General features: G+C 38.3%; 1 protein-coding gene and 1 pseudogene across 10 annotated transcripts in view; one reads left to right on the top strand and one right to left on the bottom strand.

Annotated features, from left to right (window-relative positions):
• Positions 1 to 24,251, bottom strand: part of TRAPPC11 (trafficking protein particle complex subunit 11) — a 54,563-nt gene extending 30,312 nt beyond the window's left edge. Inside the window, exons 1-13 of one of the 10 annotated variants that reach the window (XM_054683512.2) lie at positions 24,072 to 24,222; positions 23,125 to 23,416; positions 20,308 to 20,424; positions 19,445 to 19,669; positions 17,100 to 17,269; positions 16,396 to 16,466; positions 15,401 to 15,515; positions 8,693 to 8,792; positions 8,268 to 8,341; positions 5,940 to 6,036; positions 4,009 to 4,142; positions 3,228 to 3,375; positions 678 to 771 (exon numbers count right to left, since the gene is read on the bottom strand). In XM_054683512.2, coding sequence (XP_054539487.1) covers positions 678 to 771; positions 3,228 to 3,375; positions 4,009 to 4,142; positions 5,940 to 6,036; positions 8,268 to 8,341; positions 8,693 to 8,792; positions 15,401 to 15,515; positions 16,396 to 16,466; positions 17,100 to 17,269; positions 19,445 to 19,648 — 1,207 coding nt within the window. In that variant the 5' untranslated portion in view covers positions 19,649 to 19,669; positions 20,308 to 20,424; positions 23,125 to 23,416; positions 24,072 to 24,222. Of the gene's footprint in view, positions 1 to 677; positions 772 to 3,227; positions 3,376 to 4,008; positions 4,143 to 5,939; positions 6,037 to 8,267; positions 8,342 to 8,692; positions 8,793 to 15,400; positions 15,516 to 16,395; positions 16,467 to 17,099; positions 17,301 to 19,444; positions 19,670 to 20,307; positions 20,425 to 23,124; positions 23,417 to 24,071 lie in introns of those variants that run through there. The other 9 variants (XM_063810017.1, XM_024356372.3, XM_063810018.1 and 6 more) reach the window with 9 other exon arrangements.
• Positions 7,787 to 7,899, top strand: LOC112209038 (U6 spliceosomal RNA; annotated as a pseudogene).
• Positions 24,252 to 24,255: the final 4 nt, after the last annotated feature.

Here is a 24,255-nt window from a genome sequence, read left to right as displayed (position 1 = left end):
TTTTGTAGAGATGGGTTCTCACTATGTTGCCCAGGCTGGTCTCAAACTCCTGGCCTCAAGCAATCCTCCCACCTTGGCCTCCCAAAGCGCTGGGATTACAGGCATGAGCCACCTCGCCTAGCCAGTAATTTAACAGTTATAATTCAATTGCTTGAATTAAATTATGTATAAAGTATTAAAAAATATGCAGAGAAATTGTTTTTAAGGTAATATGAGTTAATGCTGTTTTAAAATGTCAAATCAATTGTTAAAAGTTAACTGGAATTAAAATATTTAAATAAGACAACAGTGGCATGTGTCATTTAAAACAACAGATGTCCAAATGTTGTATTTTTTTTTTTTTTTTTGAGATGAGGTCTCACTATGCTGCCCAGGCTGGAGTGCAGTGGCTGTTCACAGGTGTGATCCTTCCACCTCAGTCTCCCAAGTAGCTGGGACTACAGGCATGTGCCACCACACCCAGATACATGTTTTAATCACAACAGCAACTTTAATTATAAGTCACTCTAAGATGCAGTGATACATACAAAGCATTCTAAAAACAAAAACAATGTTTAAAAAGCACACATTTTTACTTCAACATAATTTCTTATGCATGTGCAGCCAATGGAAAATCTATTATAGCTATTGTTGCCTTTTGAGGTTGAGAGGAAAGGACAGAGGGAAAAATTATTTACTTAGTATTCCTTGTCGCCATGATCTTTGTCCATAAAAGTCAAGAACGCCTGTTTGTGTTTCTAAGGGATCAGGATTGGGATACATTACAGAAGCCTGTAAATTAAAACACAAACCTAAATAATAGTTTATGGAACTCATCGCAAATCAACTCTTGCCCAATCTTTGACTGAACAAAAAAGTTTTCATAAATACAACCACCAAATATATATTCAATTATCAAATTTGTGAATATTTTAACATAAATTTTAACAAAAATTAAGCTAAAAATGTTTCATAATATTTAGGTAGTCTCATAAAAATCAATCTGATTCTGACGAATGATTTCACAGTAATTTCTTCACTTTTTTAATCTTTGCTCTAATAAACCAGTAAAAATATATTACAAATTATGCTCTATATTTATTCCGCATGCATACATGCTCTTTGTGTAAATGAAAACAATGTTACAAGGAGTTCTACAAAGAAGACACTATTTTCCTTCTTTATCACTTCTGTATTAAATCTTGCTATTGTGGGGGAATATTTTTGGCACCAGAACTGACAGATTTACAGTGCTTTTTCTTCTTTTTAACTTTTCCCTCTGAAACCAAAACGTAATACATGAAAAATGCAGAAAACATCCAAAAGGATGAAAATCTGAATTACTTATAAACCTACTACCAACTCCCACTGTTAAGAATGTATGTTATCATTCTTCCAGATTTCACATGCACAAATTTGTTAATGATTAATTTTCAACCTGCTTCTTTCATTTAAATATATTCTGTATATTTAATCCAGCATTAAATGTTCTTCTAAAACATTATTTTTCATGGCTGCTTACTAGTGCATATTTTAACAAATTCCCTATAGCTATTCATCTTATTTCTATTTTACAATTAATTAATAAATCTGTGAGAACAACTTTATAAATAAATTTTGGTACTTATTTCAGAATTTATTAGCTGCCTTAGTTATCTCCAAAAATTAAATTCTAGGTCAAAAGATATGCACAGTTTTAAAGCTTCTCAAATTATTATTTGATGGAAATTTTGTTTTACTTTTTTTTTTTTTTTGAGACAGAGTTGTCGCCCAGGCTGGAGTGCACTGGCACGATCTCGGCTCGCTGCAAGCCCCGCCTCCCAGGTTCACGCCATTCTCCTGCCTCAGCCTCCCCAGTAGCTGGGACTACAGGCCCCCGCCACCACACCCGGCTAATTTTTTGTATTTTTAGTAGAGACGGGGTTTCATCGTGTTAGCCAGGATGCTCTCGATCTCCTGACCTTGTGATCCGCCCACCTCAGCCTCCCAAAGTGCTGGGATTACAGGTGTGAGCCACCGCACCCGGCCCATTATTTTACATTTTAACCAATGATATTTATTAATGCCCAGTTCCTTACATTCTTATAAAACCTAGTTTTAGTCACTTTTTAAAATACTGTGTTCAAAATTACAATATGCCAAACTTTAGAAATATAATACACACAATAAAATTACAAATCATACAAATAGCATGGCAAAAACAGCTAAATCATCATTTTAGAGAAAAAATCCATTCATTTTAAGTACTAATATACAATCTATTCGTTTTTGGAACAGTTTTAAAAATAGTACTACTGATAATATTCACTCATCTTCAGAGAAGAGAACTGCAGGTTTTAAGTGAAAATAAACTACTGTAACAATATAAATATAAATATATTTTTATATATATACCACATTCTTATTTTAAAGGTGTTTATAAGAAAACTGATATCTAAATGTAATCTTCCAAGAAAAAGGCAAACTGAAACATCAAGAAACTATGCAATGAACACTACTCCTCAAACAGACTCTTAAGAGTCTCTACACAGGAGGCCAGGCGCGGTGGCTCACGCCTGTAATTCCAGCACTTTGGAAGGCCAAGGCGGGCAGATCACCTGAGATCAGGAGTTTGAGACCAGCCTGGCCAACATGGCGAAACCCCATCTCTACTAAAAGTACAAAAATTAGCCAGGCGTGGTGGCAGGCGCCTGTAATCCCAGCTACTCAGGAGATTGTGGCAGGAGCATCACTTGAACCCAAGAGATGAAGAGATGGAGGATGCAGTAAGCCGAGACTGCGCCACTGCACTCTAGCCTGGGCAACAAGAGACAGACTCCATCTCCAAAAAAAAAAAGAGTCTCCATACAGGAAAACCCCAGGAAGAGAAAGAAGTCAAAATTTATCCTCTCCAGTGGGTCAAAACAGATTTCCAAACTTTTACAGCAGTGATCATAGAAACAAAACAATGGATTTATAGTGTGACAAGGATGAAAATGTGGCTTTTAAAGTAATTTTCTCTTGTCTAAATAGTCACTAACTTACTGCCAAAAATTAGTTCTTCAAAGAAAAACTTCTGCTCAATTCACAGGTGAAAATAGAGTACTCAGGCTAAAACCAAAGATCAATGTAATTCCTAAAGCTATAAAAAATAAAAACTAATTAAATGTAAAGACTTGGAAAAAATTATCAACACCAATCAGTTCTAGCTTCTTTCAAAAGAAGAATAACTTTTCTATGTGCTAGATAATACGGAGTGAGTAACTTACTTCGTGGTTACAGAGGGTTTTTGCAAGCTGTTTCCGCTCCTGGGCATAGTATGCTGCCTGCTGGTAATAGAAACCGGGATTCTGAGTTTGAATAGCTGTTAACCCTAACTTAATAGCTTCATCAAATAAATCTCCAAAGGCCTGGAATCTTAAAGAAAAGAAAATCAAGAAATAAAGAGGAATGAAAAGAAAAAGAAGCTTATTTCTGGTAATTCATTCTGGGAACCTTAACCTCAGCAGACTGTGTTAAAATGGTGCTATTGATGAACAGTTAATATTTGTTCTAATTTCTTTGTAAATATTAATACACACTAACTGTAGGTTACAGATAGGTTCTATATTTAAGTCATCTCTTCTAACAAGTCTTTATAAATATACCATCAAACTAGATCTCAACATAGTTCCTACCACTCAAATAAATACACCCAAGTTTCTGGGAACAATTTCATTTTAGCAATTTTTAAACTTCATTCTCAAACAGTGAGCTCCATGACAGCAGGAATTTTGTTTACTGCTATATCCCCAGGACCTAGACATATGGTAGAGACTCAATAAATATATGCTGAATGAAAAAGATGGTACCATGAATTAAATAATTCCCATTAAGGAACTGTATACAATATCAATGTACAATATTACCAGAAACATACTTATGCTACATCATCAAAAACCTACTTAGTGACAAAAAACCTGGTTCAGTTTTAGAACCAAAGTCCATGCTATTTCTCCAAATACTATGTATCATTTTTAAAAAATTCTAAAAGGACAATGTAAAACATACTGTTTAGACATCCATGCATCATGCTCAAAAGACAGCTCTGCACTTCCAATCTTTTTCTTACACAAGTCGATGTGTTTTCGGAACTGAGCAATTGCATCCAATGGGGTGTTGTGTTGAAAACACAGCCTACAGATCTGCAAAATGTAAAATTGATCCCAAAATAAAGGAAAAAAAGAAAGTCAAAAGACATATTCATTTAAAAACTATTTTGAGAATAACATTAGAAAAAGACAATGAAATTTCCTTCTCTGAAGCTCTTTGCAATACAATTAATTTTCCTCATCAGAATGGTTATGCTAAAACCAAAGGTTATATATCCCTTTTAGAAATGAAATAAAATAACTCACTATTTGTACATAATTTATTCTACACTTCAGAAAAGCTTTTAAAAAATATGAAACAGAATTTAAAAATTACCCCCAATGAAGAACATGGACTAAAATAAACTATGTCCAACAGGTAATTGAGATAAGATAGATCAATTTTCAGTTTTAGACTTGCCATAAAGCTAAAGATTTTCTGTAGCATAATTAAAGCAAAGTTACCTCCATATCAAACAAGTATTACAGAAATTCTTGAAAATTTTGTGGCTGGCATGCTATTTCAAAATAGTACTAATATGTATGTATTTGGGGCAAAAGGAAAAAAGGAAGAAACAAAGCCTAAATTTATTTCCATATGCTTGTTACAATTTTCACTTTTATTTTTTAAGTACAAAGGAACACATGAACAGTCAGTCTCTCGTCCATTCCTGTCTCTCAGCCATCTAATTTCCCTTTCTAGAGGCAATCAGTTTCTGCCATATGCTTCCTGATACATTCTACACACAGATAAGTATGTGTATGCCTTTCTAGAAAACTATTGTTTTTATACAAATAACAACATCACACTAAATATGCTAGTCTGTGACTTTATTCATCTTGCAATATATTTTGGGTATTATTCTATATCACTACATACAGTGGCCTCATTCTCAACAGCTTTTAATATTCCTTTGTTTACAGTTATAATTTATATAACCAATCACTTATAACTGGGTTGTTTCTAATCTTTTCCTATTAGAAAAAAACAGCAAATTAAAGTATCTATTTGGCCATACATCACCAACACAGTGTCAGGCATCTTTAAGATGAATGTGAAAAAACTAAAAGCGAACCAAACAGCCGTTGCTTGACTTCTGAGGGCACCTATTCCTGTGATAGACAATCTCAAAATAAAATGCTCAAACAGTAGGTATAAAAGTTTCCTCTGGCTGGGCGTGGTGGCTCACACCTGTAATTCCAGCACTTTGGGAGGCCGAGACAGGTGGATCACGAGGTCAAGAGATCGAAACCATCCTGGCCAACATGGTGAAGCCCTGTCTCTACTAAAAACACAAAAATTAGCTGGGTGTGGTGGCGCATGCCTGTAGTCCCAGCTACTCAGAAGGCTGAGGCAGAAGAATCGCTTGAACCCGGGAGGCAGAGGTTCCAGTGAGCCGAGATCCCACCACTGCACTCCAGCCTGGCAACAGAGCAAAACTCCGTCTCAAAAAAAAAAAAAAAAGTTTCCTCTAAGGTGAATAGACACTTCTTTTCTGTGCCATTAAACCAAGAAGAAGTCACATAGTTCTAATAATTTTATCCTTTAAAACTCAGTAATACAGGCAGCTTTCTTCTCAACTCCTCCTTGCTCCCACTGAAAAACAAAACAAAAACCAAAAAACCCTCCAAACTTTTAAAACCTCTAGAACTTATCAATTCAAAATACAACTACTATAAATAGCCTGCTAAGAATCGATGCCCTTCTGAGAAAAAGGATATAAAAGGGGAGATCATAATTAATCAAATACTAACTTTTCAGAGCAAGAAATTAATTTTGATGTTCAAATTTTAAAAAGATAATTTAATATTGAAACACAAATTCCCTGTATTTGGAAGCAGAATTATTACCTTGTAGTTTATAAATCCTGCCATAGTCTTAATTTCCAGAATATTAGTTTCATGGGCTCTCAATTCGTGTACAAGATTATAGGCGGTCCTATAATTCCTAAATGAGGAGGGTGGTTAATAATGATATAAATTAGTTTAATAAACGATTTCTAAGAACCAAATCACTAGAAATAACAAAGAATATTTACTCAACATTTCTTAGTGCTCAACAGCTCAATAATGTCAATCTCTGATTTCCTGATAAATGAGCCCTTAGTTATTAAATATATGAGAGGAATCAATGATTTCATAAAGAACAGAACCATGACATGTGCGTTGTTCTTCCTGTCATTAACATCTGTCAGTAACAAACAGATAACTTAAAAAAGGAAATTGGACAACTGTCCAGAAAAATCAGCATTCTGTTAAAAAACATAAGTATTTTAAAGTACCATTACAAGCTCTCAAACAAATAGAAATTTTATTAGCAAAGGTGGTATCAAGACAGCACAGGTCAGCCGGGCACGGTGGCTCACACCTGTAATCCCAGCACTTTGAGAGGCTGAGGTGGGCGGATCACTTGAGGTCAGGAGTTTCAGATCAGCCTGGCCAACAGGGTGAAACCCCGTCTCTACTAAAAATACAAAAGTTAGCCGGGTGTGGTAGCACAAGCCTGTAATCCCAGCTACTCAGGAAGTTGAGGCAGGAGAATCCCTTGAACCCAGGAGGCAGAGACTGCAGTGAGCTGAGATCGTGCCACCACAGTCCAGCCCAGGTAACAGAGGGAGATGCCATCTCAAAAAAAAAGCAGCACAGGTCAAGAGCTTTTTAACCCCAAGTACCTCTACAGGTTAAGTGAATATTACTGGCCTCAGGTAAAGTCTACAGAGCAGGGAAAAATGTCCTTCGGGCAGCTCACGCTGAAGGAGAAGCATGGTGAGAAAGGAGGGCCTGCTGGGAACAGGGCCTACCTTGCACATGGAAGGAAATGAGGAAATCTCAAAACAGGCTTTTCATAGAAAAAGTTTGTTCATAACTTTTCCAGGTAAATGTATTTCTTTCCAGAATTATTTTTGAACAGAACTGAAATTGAAGGATTTAAACTAATACCATCGGTAAAAATGAACTACAGGCCAGGCGCAGTGGCTCACACCTGTAATCCCAGCATTTTGGGAGGCCAAGGTGGGTGGATCACCTGAGGTCAGGAGTTCGAGACCAGCATGGCCAACATGGTGAAACCCTGTCTCTACTAAAAATATAAAAATTAGCTGGGCGTGGTGGCAGGCACCTGTAGTCCCAGCTACTCGGGAGGCTGAGACAGGAGAATCACTTGAATCCAGTAGGCAGAGGTTGCAGTGAGCCGAGATCGCGCCACTGCACTCCAGCCTGGGCAACAAGAGCAAAACTCTGTCTCAAAAAAAAAAAAAAATGAACTACATTAAAGCCAGTTATATGAAGTTGTTGAGATTCAGGAAACACAACTTGGTGCTTTGGTACTTAAACATCTCAAAACAACAACAAAAATAAGATGTTTCTGCAATATTCCTGTGAATAATAAAATTATTTTTATTTATTTCTATTTTTCTTTGCCCTCCTCAATTTTGGGATAAATAGCTGTTTTTAATACCTTTGTCTTCAAAAAGTGAGTTAAAGCTACAAAGAGGTCAAGTTTCATTGAATTCTGCTTCGTAAAAGCAAAGGACTAAAATATTTAACCACTGCCAACACATCTGCAACTAATCTTCAAGGCTCTAAGCAGAGACTTCAAATGGAAAATGATGCAACTGACTGATAACATTAAAATTTAATTTAAAAAATTGAATTTAATAAATGTACTAGTGTATAAACCTATAAAAATCAATAGTCTGGTGCTCACTTCAGCAGCACATATGCTAAAATTGGAGCAACACGGAGAAGATTAGCGTGGCTCCTGCGCAAGGATGACATGCAAATTTGTGAAGAGGCACATTTAAAAATTTATTTTGGAAAAACAAAGTCCGATTTAGATAATGTTTAAATCAGCCTCTTACAAGAATTTTACAGAGTATACACAAAAAAAAGTCAAGAAGATGGGGAAAATTTTAATATTACATTTCTGTGGCTCATAAAATTTAATTAATCAAACCAGAAAGCTTTATGACACAATGAAATTTACTTCCAATAATAAAATGAAAATTTTTAAAAATCCTAAAATATTATATTCCATTCATCTCTACACTAATTCCTAAATCTAAGCAATATGAACACTTTAAACTTAATTATACTTTGGCTGAGATTCAGAAATTTCCATTACATGTTATTGTTAATATAAAAACAGGAAACATTTAGTTTGAAAGCTTAACAACTTACTTCAGCGCATTTTGTGTATCTTGTTTCAACTCACTGAAGAAAGCTATTTTGAACTGATGCCTAACAAATAAAAGCTAAAAAGAGACAAAAAAATTACTATTATACATATTCTATTTAAAATGTGAAAATTGTAATGTTTATTATGAGGAGACATAAAAGAATGAAGAAAAATATTCAAAACTGAAATACAAGAATTATTCCCACAAATAAAGGCACAATTAAGAAGGCTATAAAAATCTACCTTTAAGAACTTTAAAAGCAAAGAGTTTAATTTAAAAACAAATTAATTTTTAAAAGTGTTGAAAAAAACTTTAGAAATGCTGAAACCATTTAAAACATTAAAGTAATAAGAACATGTAATAATCACCTCAAAAATAATAATAATCCGCTCCAGAATGCTTCTATTATTGCAAAAAATCACGTACCTGGTGTGTTGTTTTATTCAAAAATTCTTTATGAGATTTCACTCTTCTGATCTCAGTGTAGTAATAAGTCTGTGCATGTTCATAAAAGGCATTTTCCAATCTGTAAAAAACAAAAACAAACAAGCATTTACATATTAAATTATTTTAAACCAAACTTTTCAAGAATATTTGTGAGACCTGAAAGTAAAATGGTGACAGAAATATCTGTTTTACATTATGAATAAGACAAAGTGAAGCAAAAGATAACCTGAATTTTCAGATCAAAAAGTCTAAAAACAAGACCATCCAAAAGCCATTTAAAATTATTTATAATACAGGATACAACAAATAAAAATACCTTTCTCTGATTCATAAAAACTTGGTAATCTTTTTTTTTTTTTTTTTTTTTTTGAGACAGGGTCTGGCTCTGTCACTACTCAGGCTGGAGTGCAGTGACGCAATCTTGGTTCACTGCAACTTCCACTTCCCTGGTTTAAGCGATTCCTGTGTCTCAGCCTCTCAGGTAGCTGGGACTATAGGCATGTGCCACCATGCCTAGCTAATTTTTGTATTTTTAGTTTAGGTGAGGTTTTACCATGTTGGCCAGCAGGGCTGGTGTTGATCTCCTGACCTCAAGTGATCCGCCCACCTTGGCCTCCCAAAGTGCTGGGATTAGGATCACAGGTGTGAGCCACCGCTCCCAGCCTAAAATTTGATTGGAATCTCTAAAAGCACATTCGCCCCTACTATTTTATATTTTTATAAAAAGTCTGAAAAAAATTATTAATCAATTAGATTTCACTTTTTTGGTGATTTTAGTATTTAGGATTTAAAAGAATAAGAAAACTAATGGGGAAAGAACCAAAAATGAGAACTGGCAAATAAGGTGAAAACATTTGTGTGATTTAAATCCTCCATCATTCTATAACTTACATAGGAACAAGAAAATCTGACCAGAGATGGATACACAACTCAAGCTTTCTTTGGTGAAAAGAAGTTATCAGGAGTTATCTGCCTAGGGCGTGAAAGAAAGCAGAACTCATAGCCAGATAAAAGACGAACTTAAATATCAGCTATTATATTTTATATTTGATTTTCTAGGTTAAGATATTTCATTTCATTTCATTTCATTATTTCATTTCATTTCATTTCATTTTATTTCATTTTTGAGACAGGGTCCCGCTCTGTTGCCCAGGCTGGAGTGCAGTGGTGCAATCAAGTCTCACTATAGCCTCAGCCTCCTGGGCTCCAGTGATCTACCCACCTCAGCCTCCAGAGTGGCTGGAACTACACGCATACATGACCACGCCCAGCTAATTTTTATATTTTTTGTAGAGACGGGGTTTCACCATGTTGCCCAGGCTGGTCTCAAATTCCTGGACTTAAACGATCCAAATGCCTCGATCTCCCAAAGTATTGGGATTACAGGCATAAACCCTCATGTCTGGCCTTTTAAGATTTTTCTATTTTCAAAACTGTAGTTTTAAAAATGTTAAAATATGACAAAATTAGAATCTAACCTTGAACCAAATAATGTGTGAAGGAATGTATTAACCTAAGCTATCCTTTAAATTTTGCAAATGGGGGCCGGGCACAGTGCTCACGCTTGTAATCCCAGCACTTTGGGAGGCAGAGGCGGATCACGAGGTCAGGAGATCAAGACCAGCCTGGCCAATACAGTGAAACCCTGTCTCTACTAAAAATACAAAAAATTGGCCAGGTGTGGTGGTGGGCACCTGTAGTCCCAGCTACTCAGGAGGCTGAGGCAGGAGAATGGCATGAACCCAGGAGGCGGAGCTTGCAATGAACGGAGATGACGCCACTGTACTCCAGCCTGGGCAACAGAGCGAGACTCCATCTCAAAAAAAAAAAAAAAAAAAAAAAAAATTTGCAAACGGGTAGCAACAAGGCACTGACTAGAATGTCTAATGTTATGGTAGCCAGAAATATGTCTACAGACTATTCTGAATGATTGAAAAAACAAAAACAAAAAATCCTTCTCAATAGAGAATCAGTATTATTAATCTAGATTGTCTCAGTAAATATCAAAGATAAGTGTGGTTTTAGTTTTCAAGCTGAATGTGTACTTAGAGATAAAACACCTGTTAAACAGTCAATACAGAAGACTGAGAGTAAGTAGGCTTGGTAAGTGCTATTATTTCCTCTAAACTGAGGGATACAGAGTCAAATCTTTCCCTCGCTTTAACCGTAACAGGCTACAGAGACATCACGGGATAGAGCATAAATGTTGTAAGGCTTCCACTTTTTAATTCATACACTTCTTTATTATTTGAGGCTTATTTGGAGAAAACCTTATAACCAGTTTCACAAACATAAATAAATAAACGACAAATCTAGTCAAGACATAAGGCTGTTAGTGAAAAGACCAATTCTCTTACCAGATACTCAAACATTACACTTTTAAGGCAACACCAAACATTAAGAATGCTCTTTTAAGGAAAGAGACCTTGAGTTTTTTTTGTTCTACAATAAAAAAAATCCAACTGATTCAGTCTTCCCATTTAGTGATTTAAACTAGCTGAACTTCAGATGTCCATGCTTTTTTATGACATTCCTCTGTCCAAAATAACCACCACTTCCTCCCACTAATCCACACCTTCAAGCACAGTTGCAGGCCTTCCTCTTCCTTAAACCTTCCCAGGTCACATCTATTTATTTCTTCTCTGAAATCCTGTAAGACTTACAAACTATATTACAGAATTTACACTTGCAGTGCTCTGTGGAATTTAACATGGATGCTTTTGGTCTCCACAGTTAAATCAGCTTCTTTATGAAGGTAGGAACCTGATCAACTTGTTTTCAGCTAGACAAGATGCACACGTACATACATATATACAAATACGCACACAATTATCTGTATTTTATTGTTTGACCTGTCTCGAAATAGAATTTATCCTACCAGATAATTTAGGTTAAACTTTTAATTACGAGCTGCTCCTTATTCTAACTTTTTATTAGAACACATGTATATTTACTCTTAGCAATATTCATATAAAGATCACCTGGAGTCCATTTTCTGCCACCACTGCACTAGCATATCGAGCAAGCACATTTTTCAGAGCATACAAACATATATTTTAGCCACTGCAACTGAACTTTGAAAAACTAGCACTGATTCCAGGAAAGAGAGCTACCGGTTTTCAGGTGAAGGACATTCTAGTTTCTAAGTTATAGATGCAGATTTATGTCTAAAAGGGGTGTTCCTGAATTTTGTAAAGTACCTAAGAGGCAAAAATATTCACACAACTTTGGAGGACAAAAGGAGGACTACTGTATACTTAAAAGGAAGTGATATTGAAGGCAGATCCTGTGCTAAAGGCTGCAAATAAAAGGCACAAGAGCAGAAGCAGGAGCAGCAGCTGGGGCTGCGGAGGATGAGGGGTGGGGTCCTTACATCCTTTCTTCCTTTCTCCTCCAGCCTTTTCAGGAAAAGGGGACAGAAGGGAGAGTGAAACACTGCTTCAATACTGTCCCGCCCAGCCAAATGCTTACAGCAGTTCCAATTTTTAATTTATGGAAAGACGAAGATCAGAGACAAAAATCTAACTGCACGAATCTGTACATCTGCATACATCGTTTTGTATTTTTAACAACGGAGTTCAAGCCCATGGAAATTCTTTGCTTCAAATAATTTTAAACTAATTAGAAAACCGCTTCCAGGGCCGGAAACAGTGGCTCATGACTGTAATCCCACCACTATGGGAGGCCGAGGTGGGCGGATCACCTAAGGTCAGGAGTTCGAGACCAGCCTGGGCAATGTGGTAAAACCCGGACTCTACTAAAAATACAAATATTAGGCCGGGCATGGTGGCTCACGCCTATAATCCCAGCACTTTGGGAGGCTGAGACGGGTGGATCATGAGGTCAGGAGTTCAAGACCAGCCTGGCCAAGATCGCCTGTAATCTCAGCTACTTGGGAGGCTGAGGTAGAAGAATCACTTGAATCTGGGGGGCAGAGGTTGCAGTGAGCCAAGACCACGCCACTGCACTCCAGCCTGGGCGACGCAGTGAGACTTTGTCTCAAAAAAAACCAAAAACCAAAAAACAAACAAATTAGCCGGGTGTGGTGGTGCATGCCTGTAGTCCCAGCTATTCAGGAGGGTGAGGGAGGAGAATCGATTGAACTTGGGAGGCAGAGGTTGCAGTGAGCCGAGATTGTGCCACTGCACTCCAGTCTGGGTGACAGAATGAGATTCCATCTTAAAAAAGAAAAGAAAAGAAAACTGCTTCCAATATTTTCCAGAGCCATTTTTGGCATATTCTCTCTATAGCACAACTTTCCTTTGAAAAGCATTTGCTTTCTTACTCATTATGAAACTGTCACCTTTGTTTTGAAAGGCAAAGTATGTGCGTGGTTTTTAAACAGCTGCTAGTAAGCATGACACAGACAGCCTATTGTCCTAAGAGGAAAGGTCTGAACGTTCGGAACACTTACTTTTTAATAAAAGAAAAATGCTTACTCGAATCATTAACTTGGACAACTCCTGTATTTTGCCTTGAAATGATCACCAAACTTCTCCAATACAAAAGATTTTCACAATCACTCCCAATGCATTACAGAAGTTTTATCACGATTCTAACATTTTGACACTTAAAAAAACATTAATGAAATCACTGTAGCATTTATAGGTAATACCTCGAAAGGCTCTGAAAGTACAGGAGCAAGTGTGCCATCAGTAGCTCCGCTACTTCCCTCCCAGATCAATGAGATGAAGATGTCCTGATATTCAGCTTTACTCTCTCTCTCTCTGAAGATAAAATATAAATCTGAAGAAAGGGTCTATGAGTTTCCTCATCTCCAATGGACTATCTTATGCACTCCCCATCTTGTATCCACATACTGGAGGCTATGGACCCAGGGCACTTGTTTTTACATCAGTTATTTTGACAATGTACTCCTTATTGAAATGTTTCATCATCCACAACAAAACTACAAGTGGTTAAGGGCAGAGGCCCATCCTCTGTTTCTCTTGAATCCATGACCGCCTAAATTTGAAAGCTGTGGTGGCAGGATCACTGATGGTTAAGGTAGGGTTCTCAAGCTCAGCACTGCTGACATTTCGGCCAGGTAATTCCTCATTGTGCAGGGCTGTCCTGTACACTGTAGAGTGTGTGGCAACATCCCTGGCCTCTACCCACTGGAAGCCAATACAGCAACCCCCTCAGTTGTGGCAATCATAAAAGTCTCCAGGCATTGCCAAATAGCCTCTGGAAGGTAATGCTGCTCGGTGAAGAGTCATTACAGCAGGGTGTAGCACAGAAGACAACAGCTTTCTAACGAAGGCTTCGTTGTAGCCTTAAATGTTGAGTAAGAGAGAGCCCAGAAAAGGAGAGCTGGCAGGTGGGCATGACTATGAAAGCATCTGACAAGGAACAGCACTGTGAATAGGAAAGCACTGAAGTGCAGAGTCAATGGGGAGCTATCCAGGCCTGGAGAGCTGAGGCCAGGTGTGATGCTGGGATGAGCCTCAGTGGAAAGAAAAGTTGCCTGAGTGTGCTACCAGCTGCCCCTCTCTTCTCTCTGTTCCCTATTGCTCATATGTCTGCATTTAAGGAATAAAACTCATTTATTCTTTTCCTCTGAATTCTAAGCAATTATCTCAATGTTATCCTGGGCACCATGGACTTGATTTTCTGTGGTGTGAATTCTACTGTTTACTGCTTCCAGTGTAAAGATTTATTTTGCTAATTGCATTTAAGTTTCTTTGCAATTCATCTTTTCATTTGATCCTATTCCTCTGCATGTTCTCTGCTAAATGTATGCTTCTCTTTCTTAGAAGCCTGGTCATTTATATACCAGTGAGAAGGCCAGGTAACCTCCTGCAGCGGATCATTTTCAGAGGTTTGCTTCTGAGAAAGAAACAAATGCAAGAGAAGCAATACTCAAAAATAAATAAAACTGTTCATGAGTTAATGAAGGACACTTAGGCAGAATGAAAAGGAAAACCATTTTACAGTCAAAATCAATGAAAATATTCATATCTAAATACATCCTAGCATAAAATGTACTACTACAAAACTTCTGTGTGACAATAAATGCTACAAAACAATGAATAATGACCACATGATTTTTGAGGTAATGTTGTGTCTCCAGGTAATCTGCCCTTTATACACAAAGGCTTTATAAAGATATTTAAGATATGACAGGGCTCACACCTTCCTAAGAAATTAGTGACATAGATCCATCGACAGCTCAAGAATGAAGCAAAAACAGGCCAGCGTGCAATGGAGACACTCTCCATTGCACAGGACAGACATGTCACTCAAGGACATGGGTAATTACTGGAAAGTATAATGGAGAAACATATAAACTTTGTTTCTTTAAATAAAGTTGACCTAGATGCACATATGGAAGCATGTTAATGAGGTAATGTTAAGTGGAAGATCACTGTGTATCACATGAGCACATTTATGTTTTTGTGTTTGTGTGTGTGGTACGGATACTATAAAGAAATACATATATTTGTTCTTATACAAAAAGACATTTTTTGGAAGGAAACTTGAGCAACTGTTGATACTGGTTACCTCAGGGAATTGGAGAGGGTTAAGAATTTAACAAAAAAGACTTTTATTTTTACCCCATAGCCTCTGTATCATATGAATGTTTTTCATGAACATGATTTTTTAAAAAAATAAATGGGTCTAAGCTACCAATTTCTCAATTCTTAATAATCTAAAAAAACAAAACTTTAAAAGACCTCTACTCACCTTATAATATAACCCACAAGGTGGTCAGTGTGCGGCAGTACAAACAAAGACTTTCCTGAGAGTTCACATGCATTGCATAAAGCTGCAGCCCTTTCTGAAGCAATGACATCTTCTCCTGTTGACAATCCCCATCAAGATGAATGAGAAATAAAATAACTAATGTAGCTTCCCAAATAACTATTTCCCCAAGTCTGAAAAACAGAATTAGGAATAAAAACCCAAACGGCTTCTCATCACACCAGCAGGACTCAGGGGCTCCTGGAGAGCTCTGTGTGCTTCTTAGAGGTTACACAGTACACGCCTTTTAGGAAGACACTGCGGAATTTTCTACCGAGCCAGGGTAGGTGGCCAAGTAATGCCAACAGATACACCACATAACTATTTCAAAAAACATAACTAAACCTGGAAGCAATAATTCATGAAAGAAGTCTCCAAAACCATTTTGGATGCTATAAGTTTCAACACAGAAACAAAAATATATTTTGGTCTACAAAAGTCTGGGAAAGTGGAAATAAGAATCTGAAACTAAGACATTTTCCAAGAGAAAACTACAAATCCTATAGCCTTTTTCTTTGCCCTACAGAAAATTAATGAAAAAATTTCATATAAGGAATACAGTTTCAAATAGATCTTAGATAAGTAAATTATATTCTTTTTTGGAAAGCTTTGGAAGTCAAAAAAAATTATTCTCTTGTAAAAAAATTCAAGTGAATTGTTTTGTGAATAGAACATGCCTTCCTATATCCCCTACATAAGAAGACAAGTGGAACAGGGGAACTAGGGGAACTAGGGGAACTTGAGATTTGCATTCTTCACTATCTTTAATTTTTTACAATAAGCATTTGTTCATGTATCATTGGTGCTTTTTAAAGTTAACATACTATCAGCCCCACAACTGAATGCATAAAAGATTTAAACATCCAAAAAATCCCTATCTCCCTTTAATAAGAATTGGAGGTATAAAACAATTAATTCATTAATTAGACTTCTGATACCTGGGGGCAAAGGGGTTTTCTTCTGAATCAGAACCACTGCAACTTTTGTGTTTCTTCCTTGTAAACTTTGCCTGCAATGAAAAAGCAAGAATAAAATTAACTATTTTAACTTAAAAAATGTATTCATGACTTCACATAAAATACAACCTTGGTCATTCAACCGAAGATAAATTTCAACTAAAAAAACCAAGATCAGAAGAAAACTTTTCCTGCACACAAAGCACATATATGTCACAATGATTTAAATTCTAAAAGTATGATCTCACATCTTCTAATCTTAAAAATCTTCCTTAAAAGCAAAAGATTAATGTATACTTTTATGTAAAAGTTATAATGCAACTTACTTCTTTATGGTGATACACTGCAGAGTAGTCATCCAAAAGAATTAATTATTTGAAACTTAAACAGTGATAAAGCAAAGCGTTTTAAGAGACTAAACAGTAAATTACTATGTCTCCAAAAAAGATAATACAAGAAAAACATTTGGAAATTCAGACCAATTAGTCTTCTAAATTTCTTCACGTACCCAGCATTATATACAGTCAATAATTATGCTACCTGTGAGGAAGTGAACAAGATTCATTGGAGGTCAATTCGCAAAGTGACCACTGCAGTCTGAACGGTACTCCATTGCCTTCAAGGAATGTTAGTGAATAACACACATGTGCAAACTGACATAGCTGCCCTGACACAGAAGATCATACCTGACTATTTCCACTCTGGTGGCGCACTCAGACTGCTTTTCTTTCCACTGAGGCTCATCCCAGTCCAGTTCATAGAACACAACCACCAGGGCTGGCACCAGATTCAGATGCTTATTCATCCAGCCAGTCTTTAAGATCCCTTTAGGAATGTACCACTCATATGAAGTTCTCTGCAAACATTGGCAGAAATTGAAAAGTTACCTGACAGGAGCAGAAACCACCTGTTACTGAGTGCCAAGCACTTTATGTGCATTGATCTCATTCAATATACACACCTCCCATTTTTGATTAGGAAACTCAGGCTTACAGATTCAGTAAGAACTAGTAAGTGTTGAAGGTGGAATCTCAACCCTGGAGAAGCTATACTTCCCATTTAAAGAATGACTGAAGCCAAAGAGTTTCTATCAGCCCCATAACTGAATGCATAAAACGATGATGCATGTCTAATGATGTCAAGGGTCTCAAATACTTTGCTAAAAAAAAAAAAAAAAAAAAAAAGTAGCCCATTTCCAGGTAAATTCTACTTATATTCTTCACCATTCCAGCTTCTGTTCTTATAAAACTGCTCAAATAAAATATTATCTAAAATCCAATAGGCTTTGTTTATTTCAAAGACATATTGCTGTGATGCATTTCACCTCACTTGTAGATGAAGTACAAAGCAGAGAACAATTCTTAAACAGAAGCTTCACAGCAGCCACTTGAGTCTGAGCACTGAGTGCCACAGAGTGGGAAGAGGATGCTGTAGATTTGAGTGTTAGCCCTGAAGGATGCAGTTGAAACCTCACATTCCTTCCAAATCAGCTGTGCTGGCTCAGACTACTCCACTTCATGTTGATCCAATGTCTACCTCCAGTAAGGAAAGATGAGGTCAATAAGGAAGTCTGACACAAAATAACATGGGGACTCAGCCAAAAGCTGGGAATAGAGACATGAAAAGCAGCTTGAATTCGAGCATTAAGAAGAGAAAAGAGGGCTTGTGCTGGGCTCCCTGCCTTCTTGACACAAAATGACACTAAAGAAAAATAATCATGTAGGCCTGGCACGGTGGCTCACACCTGTAAACCCAGCATTTTGGGAGGCCAAGGTGGGCAGATCACGAGGTCAGGAGATCGAGACCATCCTGGCTAACACGGTGAAACCCTATCTCTACTAAAAATACAGAAAATTAGCTGGACGTGGTGGCGGGCGCCTGTAGTCCCAGCTACTCGGGAGGCTGAAGCAGGAGAATGGCACGAACCCAGGAGGCGGAGCTTGCAGTGAGCCGATATCGCGCCACTGCACTCCAGCCTCGGGGACAGAGCGAGACTTCGTCTCAAAAAAAAGAAAGAAAAGAAAAATAATCGTGTGAGGGCCAGGGCTGGGATGCTATTACTTGCACAATTTCAGAGAGCTCAGTTTCCAGGGCTGGGTATATGAAATGTTGTCCGTGTGGTTCTCAAACACACACAAAAATAATCAGCCGGTGACCAAGTCCTATATTCCCAGAAACCAAAGAGGAGGGCTGCAATCTACATTTTAAATAAATACCCCAGGTTATGATGACATACTTGGTCCAGAGACTACTATGTCAGAGACACTGCTCTAGGGCAAAAGAAAAAAAAAGGATAGGGGTCAGAACTAAAAGGGTTTTATCACCTAACTTTCAAACCAACCTCATAAGATTATGATAAATAACAAATCACTACACATAAACTGCTTAAAACAGTAAACTGTTTTACTGTTTTTTTACAACTATGTTAGCTATTAGTGATACTATCATCATGATAATAATTATTATCTAAGGTAAAGTCGTCTTTACTATGTTGTTCACCTTAAAAGTCAGTTTTGAACTTAATACCTTTCTTCATTCCGCAATGAATAAACTGTGTTAGTTTATGTATAACTCCTCAAGAATAGGGAACCTGTCTCACTTAAATTCGTATCACTAGCTTGTTGCATGGTTCCAGGTACCTATCACAAAGCAAGTGCTCAAAAAATCTGTGAAATTGAGCCACATTGCACAGACCATCGGATTCAAAAACGACATTAGTAATGATGGTGGGGAATGCAAGACCTTCCTTTTAGAGGGGACTATGTTGGGTTTTTTCCTAAAAACAAAAAAAGGAAAACCTGGGCTCGTAGGATAGAAAGCTTTATAAAGTAATTATTCCTCTGGAGTTTAAAAAAAAGAACTATTATTAAATATACATGCAGCGTATTACATGAAAATGCCTAAGGCTTTCTTTATGTACCACTGTGACCACTGTCTTGATAAACTCCACACACACAACAGAACAAAAAAGACACACACACACACATAGAGAGAGAGAGGGAAAGAACACATGCCATCACAATGCCATTACCTTGGGTCTACATTTGGGATACTCATGGTCACCTGGGAGCACCTTGAAAGAAATTGGTACTCGATCAGCTCTCCGATTGGCACAGAAGGCGTCCCAGACAGCTCGATGGACTGCATTATAAACTACATCCAGGCCCGTTAGAGTAACAAAGGCCATAGGCCGGCAACATAATTCCACAGGGAAGTCCCACTGTGTGGGGCTCATGTTTACGATGTCACAAAAAACCTGAAATACAAATGTTAATACATTCATAATTAATTTTTAAAAACTCATATTCATTTCTCCAGCCTGGGCAACAAGAGCAAAACTCTGTCTCAAAAAAAAAAACCAACTCATATTCATTTCCAATATATGAATCTCTATTTAAAAATCATTACAAAAAAATAATCATTACAAGGCCAGGCATGGTGGCTCACGCATACAATCCCAACACTTTGGGAGGCCGAAGCAGGTGGATCACTGGAGGCCAGGAGTTCAAGACCAGCCTAGCCAACACAGTGAAACCTTGTCTCTACTAAAAATACAAAAAATTGGTTGGTCGTCGTGACTCATGCCTGTAATCCCAGCACTTTGGGAGGCCTAGGCGGGTGGATCACGAGGTCAGGAGATCGAGACCATCCTGGCTAACACGGTGAAACCCTGTCTCTACTAAAAATACAAAAAATTAGCCGGGCATGGTGGTGGGCGCCTGTAGTCCCAGCTACTCAGGAGTCTGAGGCAGGAGAATGGTGTGAACCCGGGAGGTGGAGGTTGCAGTGAGCCAAGATGGCGCCACTGCACTGTAGCCTGGATGACAGAGGGAGACTCTGTCTCAAAAACAAAAAACAAAAAACAAAAAATTAGCTGGACATGGTGGCACACACCTGTAACCCCAACTACTTGGAGGCTGAGGCAGGAGAATCGCTTGAACCCAGGAGGCGGAGGCTCCAGTGAGCCAGGATCACGGCACTGCACTCCAATCTGGGTGACAGAGTGAGATTCTGTCTCAAAAAAAATAAAATAAATAAAATAATCATTACAAAAAGGCAAAAGGCTTTGAGTATCTGCAAACTGTCAAGCAAACAGAAGAGAGAAAAAGGGAAAACTTTAATTCCTGAATTAGATCTATTACAATGTAATAACTATATGACATTTAAGAAAAAATCTTTCATGTTAAAAATGTTGAAGTCAACTTTAAGACAAATCGGCATTTTCAGTAATGTCTCAAAATGCACACAGAACTTTGAAATTAGTAGACCAAGAAAGCAAGAAGGTGGTAAAATTAAAATAGATCTACATGATCTATTTCAACTATAAAAGAAAAATATATTGAAAGAAAAATATAAAAGAAAAACAGTTGACTTACATATAATAAACTTCCCCTAATTTCTCTGTAATTGCTAATATTGAATTTCTGAATACCTAGGATATTATTAAAATAGCCTTTAATTTATGTAATTATCTAAATAGTAGCTATGTTGTCTCATTTCCCGCAATATAAAATTTACTCTTTAAAGAAAAATCTGTAAGGGAAAAACTAACAATGAATGGAAACCTCTCGGAGGATGTTTCCACTGCGTTCTTTAGCTAAGAATCAGTCCATAATAAATCTAACGTATGCCCTGACTTCATAAGTATATAAAACTATGTTTATCCCGAACAAGACTGTCATTATATTTTTAATATAATCTTACTTGCAAAAGGATGTAACAACATGAGGTTTTTTTTTTTTTTTTTTTTTTTTGAGACGGAGTATTACTCCGTCACCAGGCTGGAGTGCACTGGCCCAATCTCAGCTCACTACAACCTCCACCTCCCGGGTTCAAGTGATTCCCCTGCCTCAGCCTCCCTAGTAGCTGGGACTACAGGCATGCACCACCATGCCCAGCTAATTTTTTGTATTTTAGTAGACAGGGTTTCACCATGTTGGCCAGGATGGTCTTGATCTCGTGACCTCAGGCGATTGCCAGCCTTGGCCACCCAAATGAGGTTCTTTTAAAAGATAATCTATACCAGCATATTACAGAGAATTCAGGTAAGGCACAAGTGGCTCATGCCTATAATCCCAGCACTTTTGGAGGACAAGGCCAGAGGATTGTTGAGGCCAGGAGTTCAAGACTGGCCTGGGAAACATAGTGAGATCCTGTCTCTAAAAGAAATAAAAAAGAAAATAGCCGGGCATGGTGGTGCTCACTTGTAGTCCCAGCCACTTGGGAGGCTGAGATGGGAGGATCACTTCAGTCTAGGTGTTTAAAGTTACAGTGAACTATGATTGTGCCACTGCACTCCAGCCTGGGTGACAGAGCAAGATTGTGCCACAAAAAAAAAAAAAAAAAAAAGTTATTCCAAACAAAATTATCACTACATTTTAAATATAATCTTATTTGAAAAAGAATGTGTCATGAGGTTCTTTTAAAAGGTAATCTGGCCGGGCACGGTGCCTCACTCCTGTAATCCCAGCACTTTGGGAGGCCGAGGCGGGCGGATCACAAGGTCAGGAGATCGAGACCATCCTGGCTAACATGGTGAAACCCCGTCTCTACTAAAAACACAAAAAATTAGCCGGGTATGGTCGTGGGCGCCTGTAGTCCCAGCTACTCGGGAGGCTGAGGCAGGAGAATGGCGTGAACCCGGGAGGCGGAGCTTGCAGTGAGCGGAGATCGCGCCACTGCACTCCAGCCTGGGCGACAGAGCGAGACTCCGTCTCAAAAAAAAAAAAAAAAAAAAAAAAAAAAGGGTAATCTACACCAGTATACCAGTATATTATGGAGAAGTCTAACACAATCTTTGTGAAAAGTGAGGCACACTTAGGCTAATACCTAATCCCCAAAACATGGAATATTTTCAACTGAAAGGTTAATTTAGGAAAGACTATTAGTTTTCTCATGTTTACATACTGAAAGAACAACAGGTATTCAATAAATGATTTGCAAAGCTTGCCAGAAATGTCTACAACAGATTGTTTTAGAATTGTTTAAATATTTTTAGGACAGGATTAAGTTATGAGGGCAAAGGATTGCATGTTCAGAGAAAGAAACAGTCTAGTTCTGGGTAATGTAGGAATGAAAATTAAAAAGGGGTGACCAGGCTGGGTATGGCGGCTCACGCCTGTAATCCCAGCACTTTGGGAGGCCAAGGCGGGCGATTCACGAGGTCAGCAGTTCAAAACCAGCCTGGCCAATAGGGTAAAACCCCGTCTCTACTAAAAATACAAAAATTAGCCGGGCATGGTGATGCGTGCCTATAGTTCCAGCTACTCGGGAGGCTGAGGCAGGAGAATTGCTTGAACCAGGGAGGCGGAGATTTCAGTGAGCCGAGATCGCACCACTGCACTCCAGCCTGGGCAACAGAGCAAGACTCCGTCTCAACAACAACAACAAAAAACAAGTGACCAAAATACAATACGGGCCCCTTTGCTTAATATGAACGAGTCTAGACTAGAGGCCATTTCCTGTAATAACTCCAGAGGCCCAAAAGACATAGCTGTGGTCTTTAAATATGGAGTTGAAATAAGAGGAACTAAATATGACTGTCATCCAATAGAAATAGAGTCACATAAATAAATTAAAAATTTCTAGCAGTCATATTAAAAAGTAAAACGTGGATGGAATTCATTTTAATATTCAATTTAACGCAGTACAGTATGTCCAAAATATTATCATACTGACACTAATATAAAAGTTATTAATGACATATTTTACCTTTTTTTGTACTGAGTCTTCAAAATCTGGTGTGTATTTCACACTCACAGCACATCTCAATTCAGACTAGCCTATTTCAAATGCCTGATGTAGCTACTGGCTACAGAACTGGACAGCAGAGATCTAAATTATGGGAAATGTGTCCCAAAATTGCTGCACGAAAACTGTATCAGAAAGTCTTGCCACGTTCTCCTATGTCACCTGAAATGGTCGTGCTTATTCTGTAGCAAAGGAATTTGAATGAGAACCCCGATAACGCACAGGCGCAGATCGAATGGATTTCAATGACAGGCTGGAAGGAGAAATTTTCAGATATCCAATGGAGCAACCAACGAAACTATACATGAAAGGAGGCGCAGCTATAGAAGGTGAATAATGGATGGGAGATCAAGTAATGCAAGGGAAGTAAACTGGAAACTAGCGTGAAAGATAAGAAAGGTGACCCAATCAAATTGGCAACTAAAAAAACCCCAAAACCTAATGTGGTTACTTTTTTTTTCTTTTAACTAACTGGAAGTTCAGGGTGTAGGACACAAGGCTGCTAAGAATGGGATTCAGAGATGCTCAACTACAAAACGAACAAAAGAGGAACGACAGTGTGGGGACGAAATGATGTTTCGATGTTAAAGATGAGAAGCAACAATCCGACCTAGGAGAAACACCGTCCCCGTGGTCCCAGTATCTGTTCTGGTAGCTCCAGTGAGGAAAGCTAGAGAAATAACCTTGCAGTCCCTAAAGGCAGATATATTACTCCTCTTATTCCCCCGTCTTAAACCTGGGAGGCCCTAGAAACGGGTGCGTCTTTCCTCGGGTCTAAAAGAGAAGTGCCAGGATTGCACCCGTCGATGGGATTGCAAAACGCAGGCCCCCAAACCAGCATTGTTAAGAGCTAGCTCTCTTCCTCGGCGGTCCCGCCTGGCCCCGCGGGTCTCCGGGCCCGGACTCACCCAGGCCCCACGCCCCGGGCCCGCTGCAGCTGAGGCCGGTCGCCGCCAGCCGGGACAAGACGAGGGGAGGCGGGGGGATGTCACAGAACGCCGGGGCCCGTCCCCACCGCCGCAGCCCCACAGCCAGTTCCAACAGGCGAGACTTCCCTGTACCCACCTCCCCGGCACAGGAAGCACTTTCTGG

This window comes from Pan troglodytes, chromosome 3, assembly GCF_028858775.2.
Source record: "Pan troglodytes isolate AG18354 chromosome 3, NHGRI_mPanTro3-v2.0_pri, whole genome shotgun sequence".
NCBI lineage: Eukaryota > Metazoa > Chordata > Mammalia > Primates > Hominidae > Pan > Pan troglodytes.
Note: the sequence above shows the minus strand (reverse complement) of the source record. Positions and strands in the feature narration are given on the sequence as shown.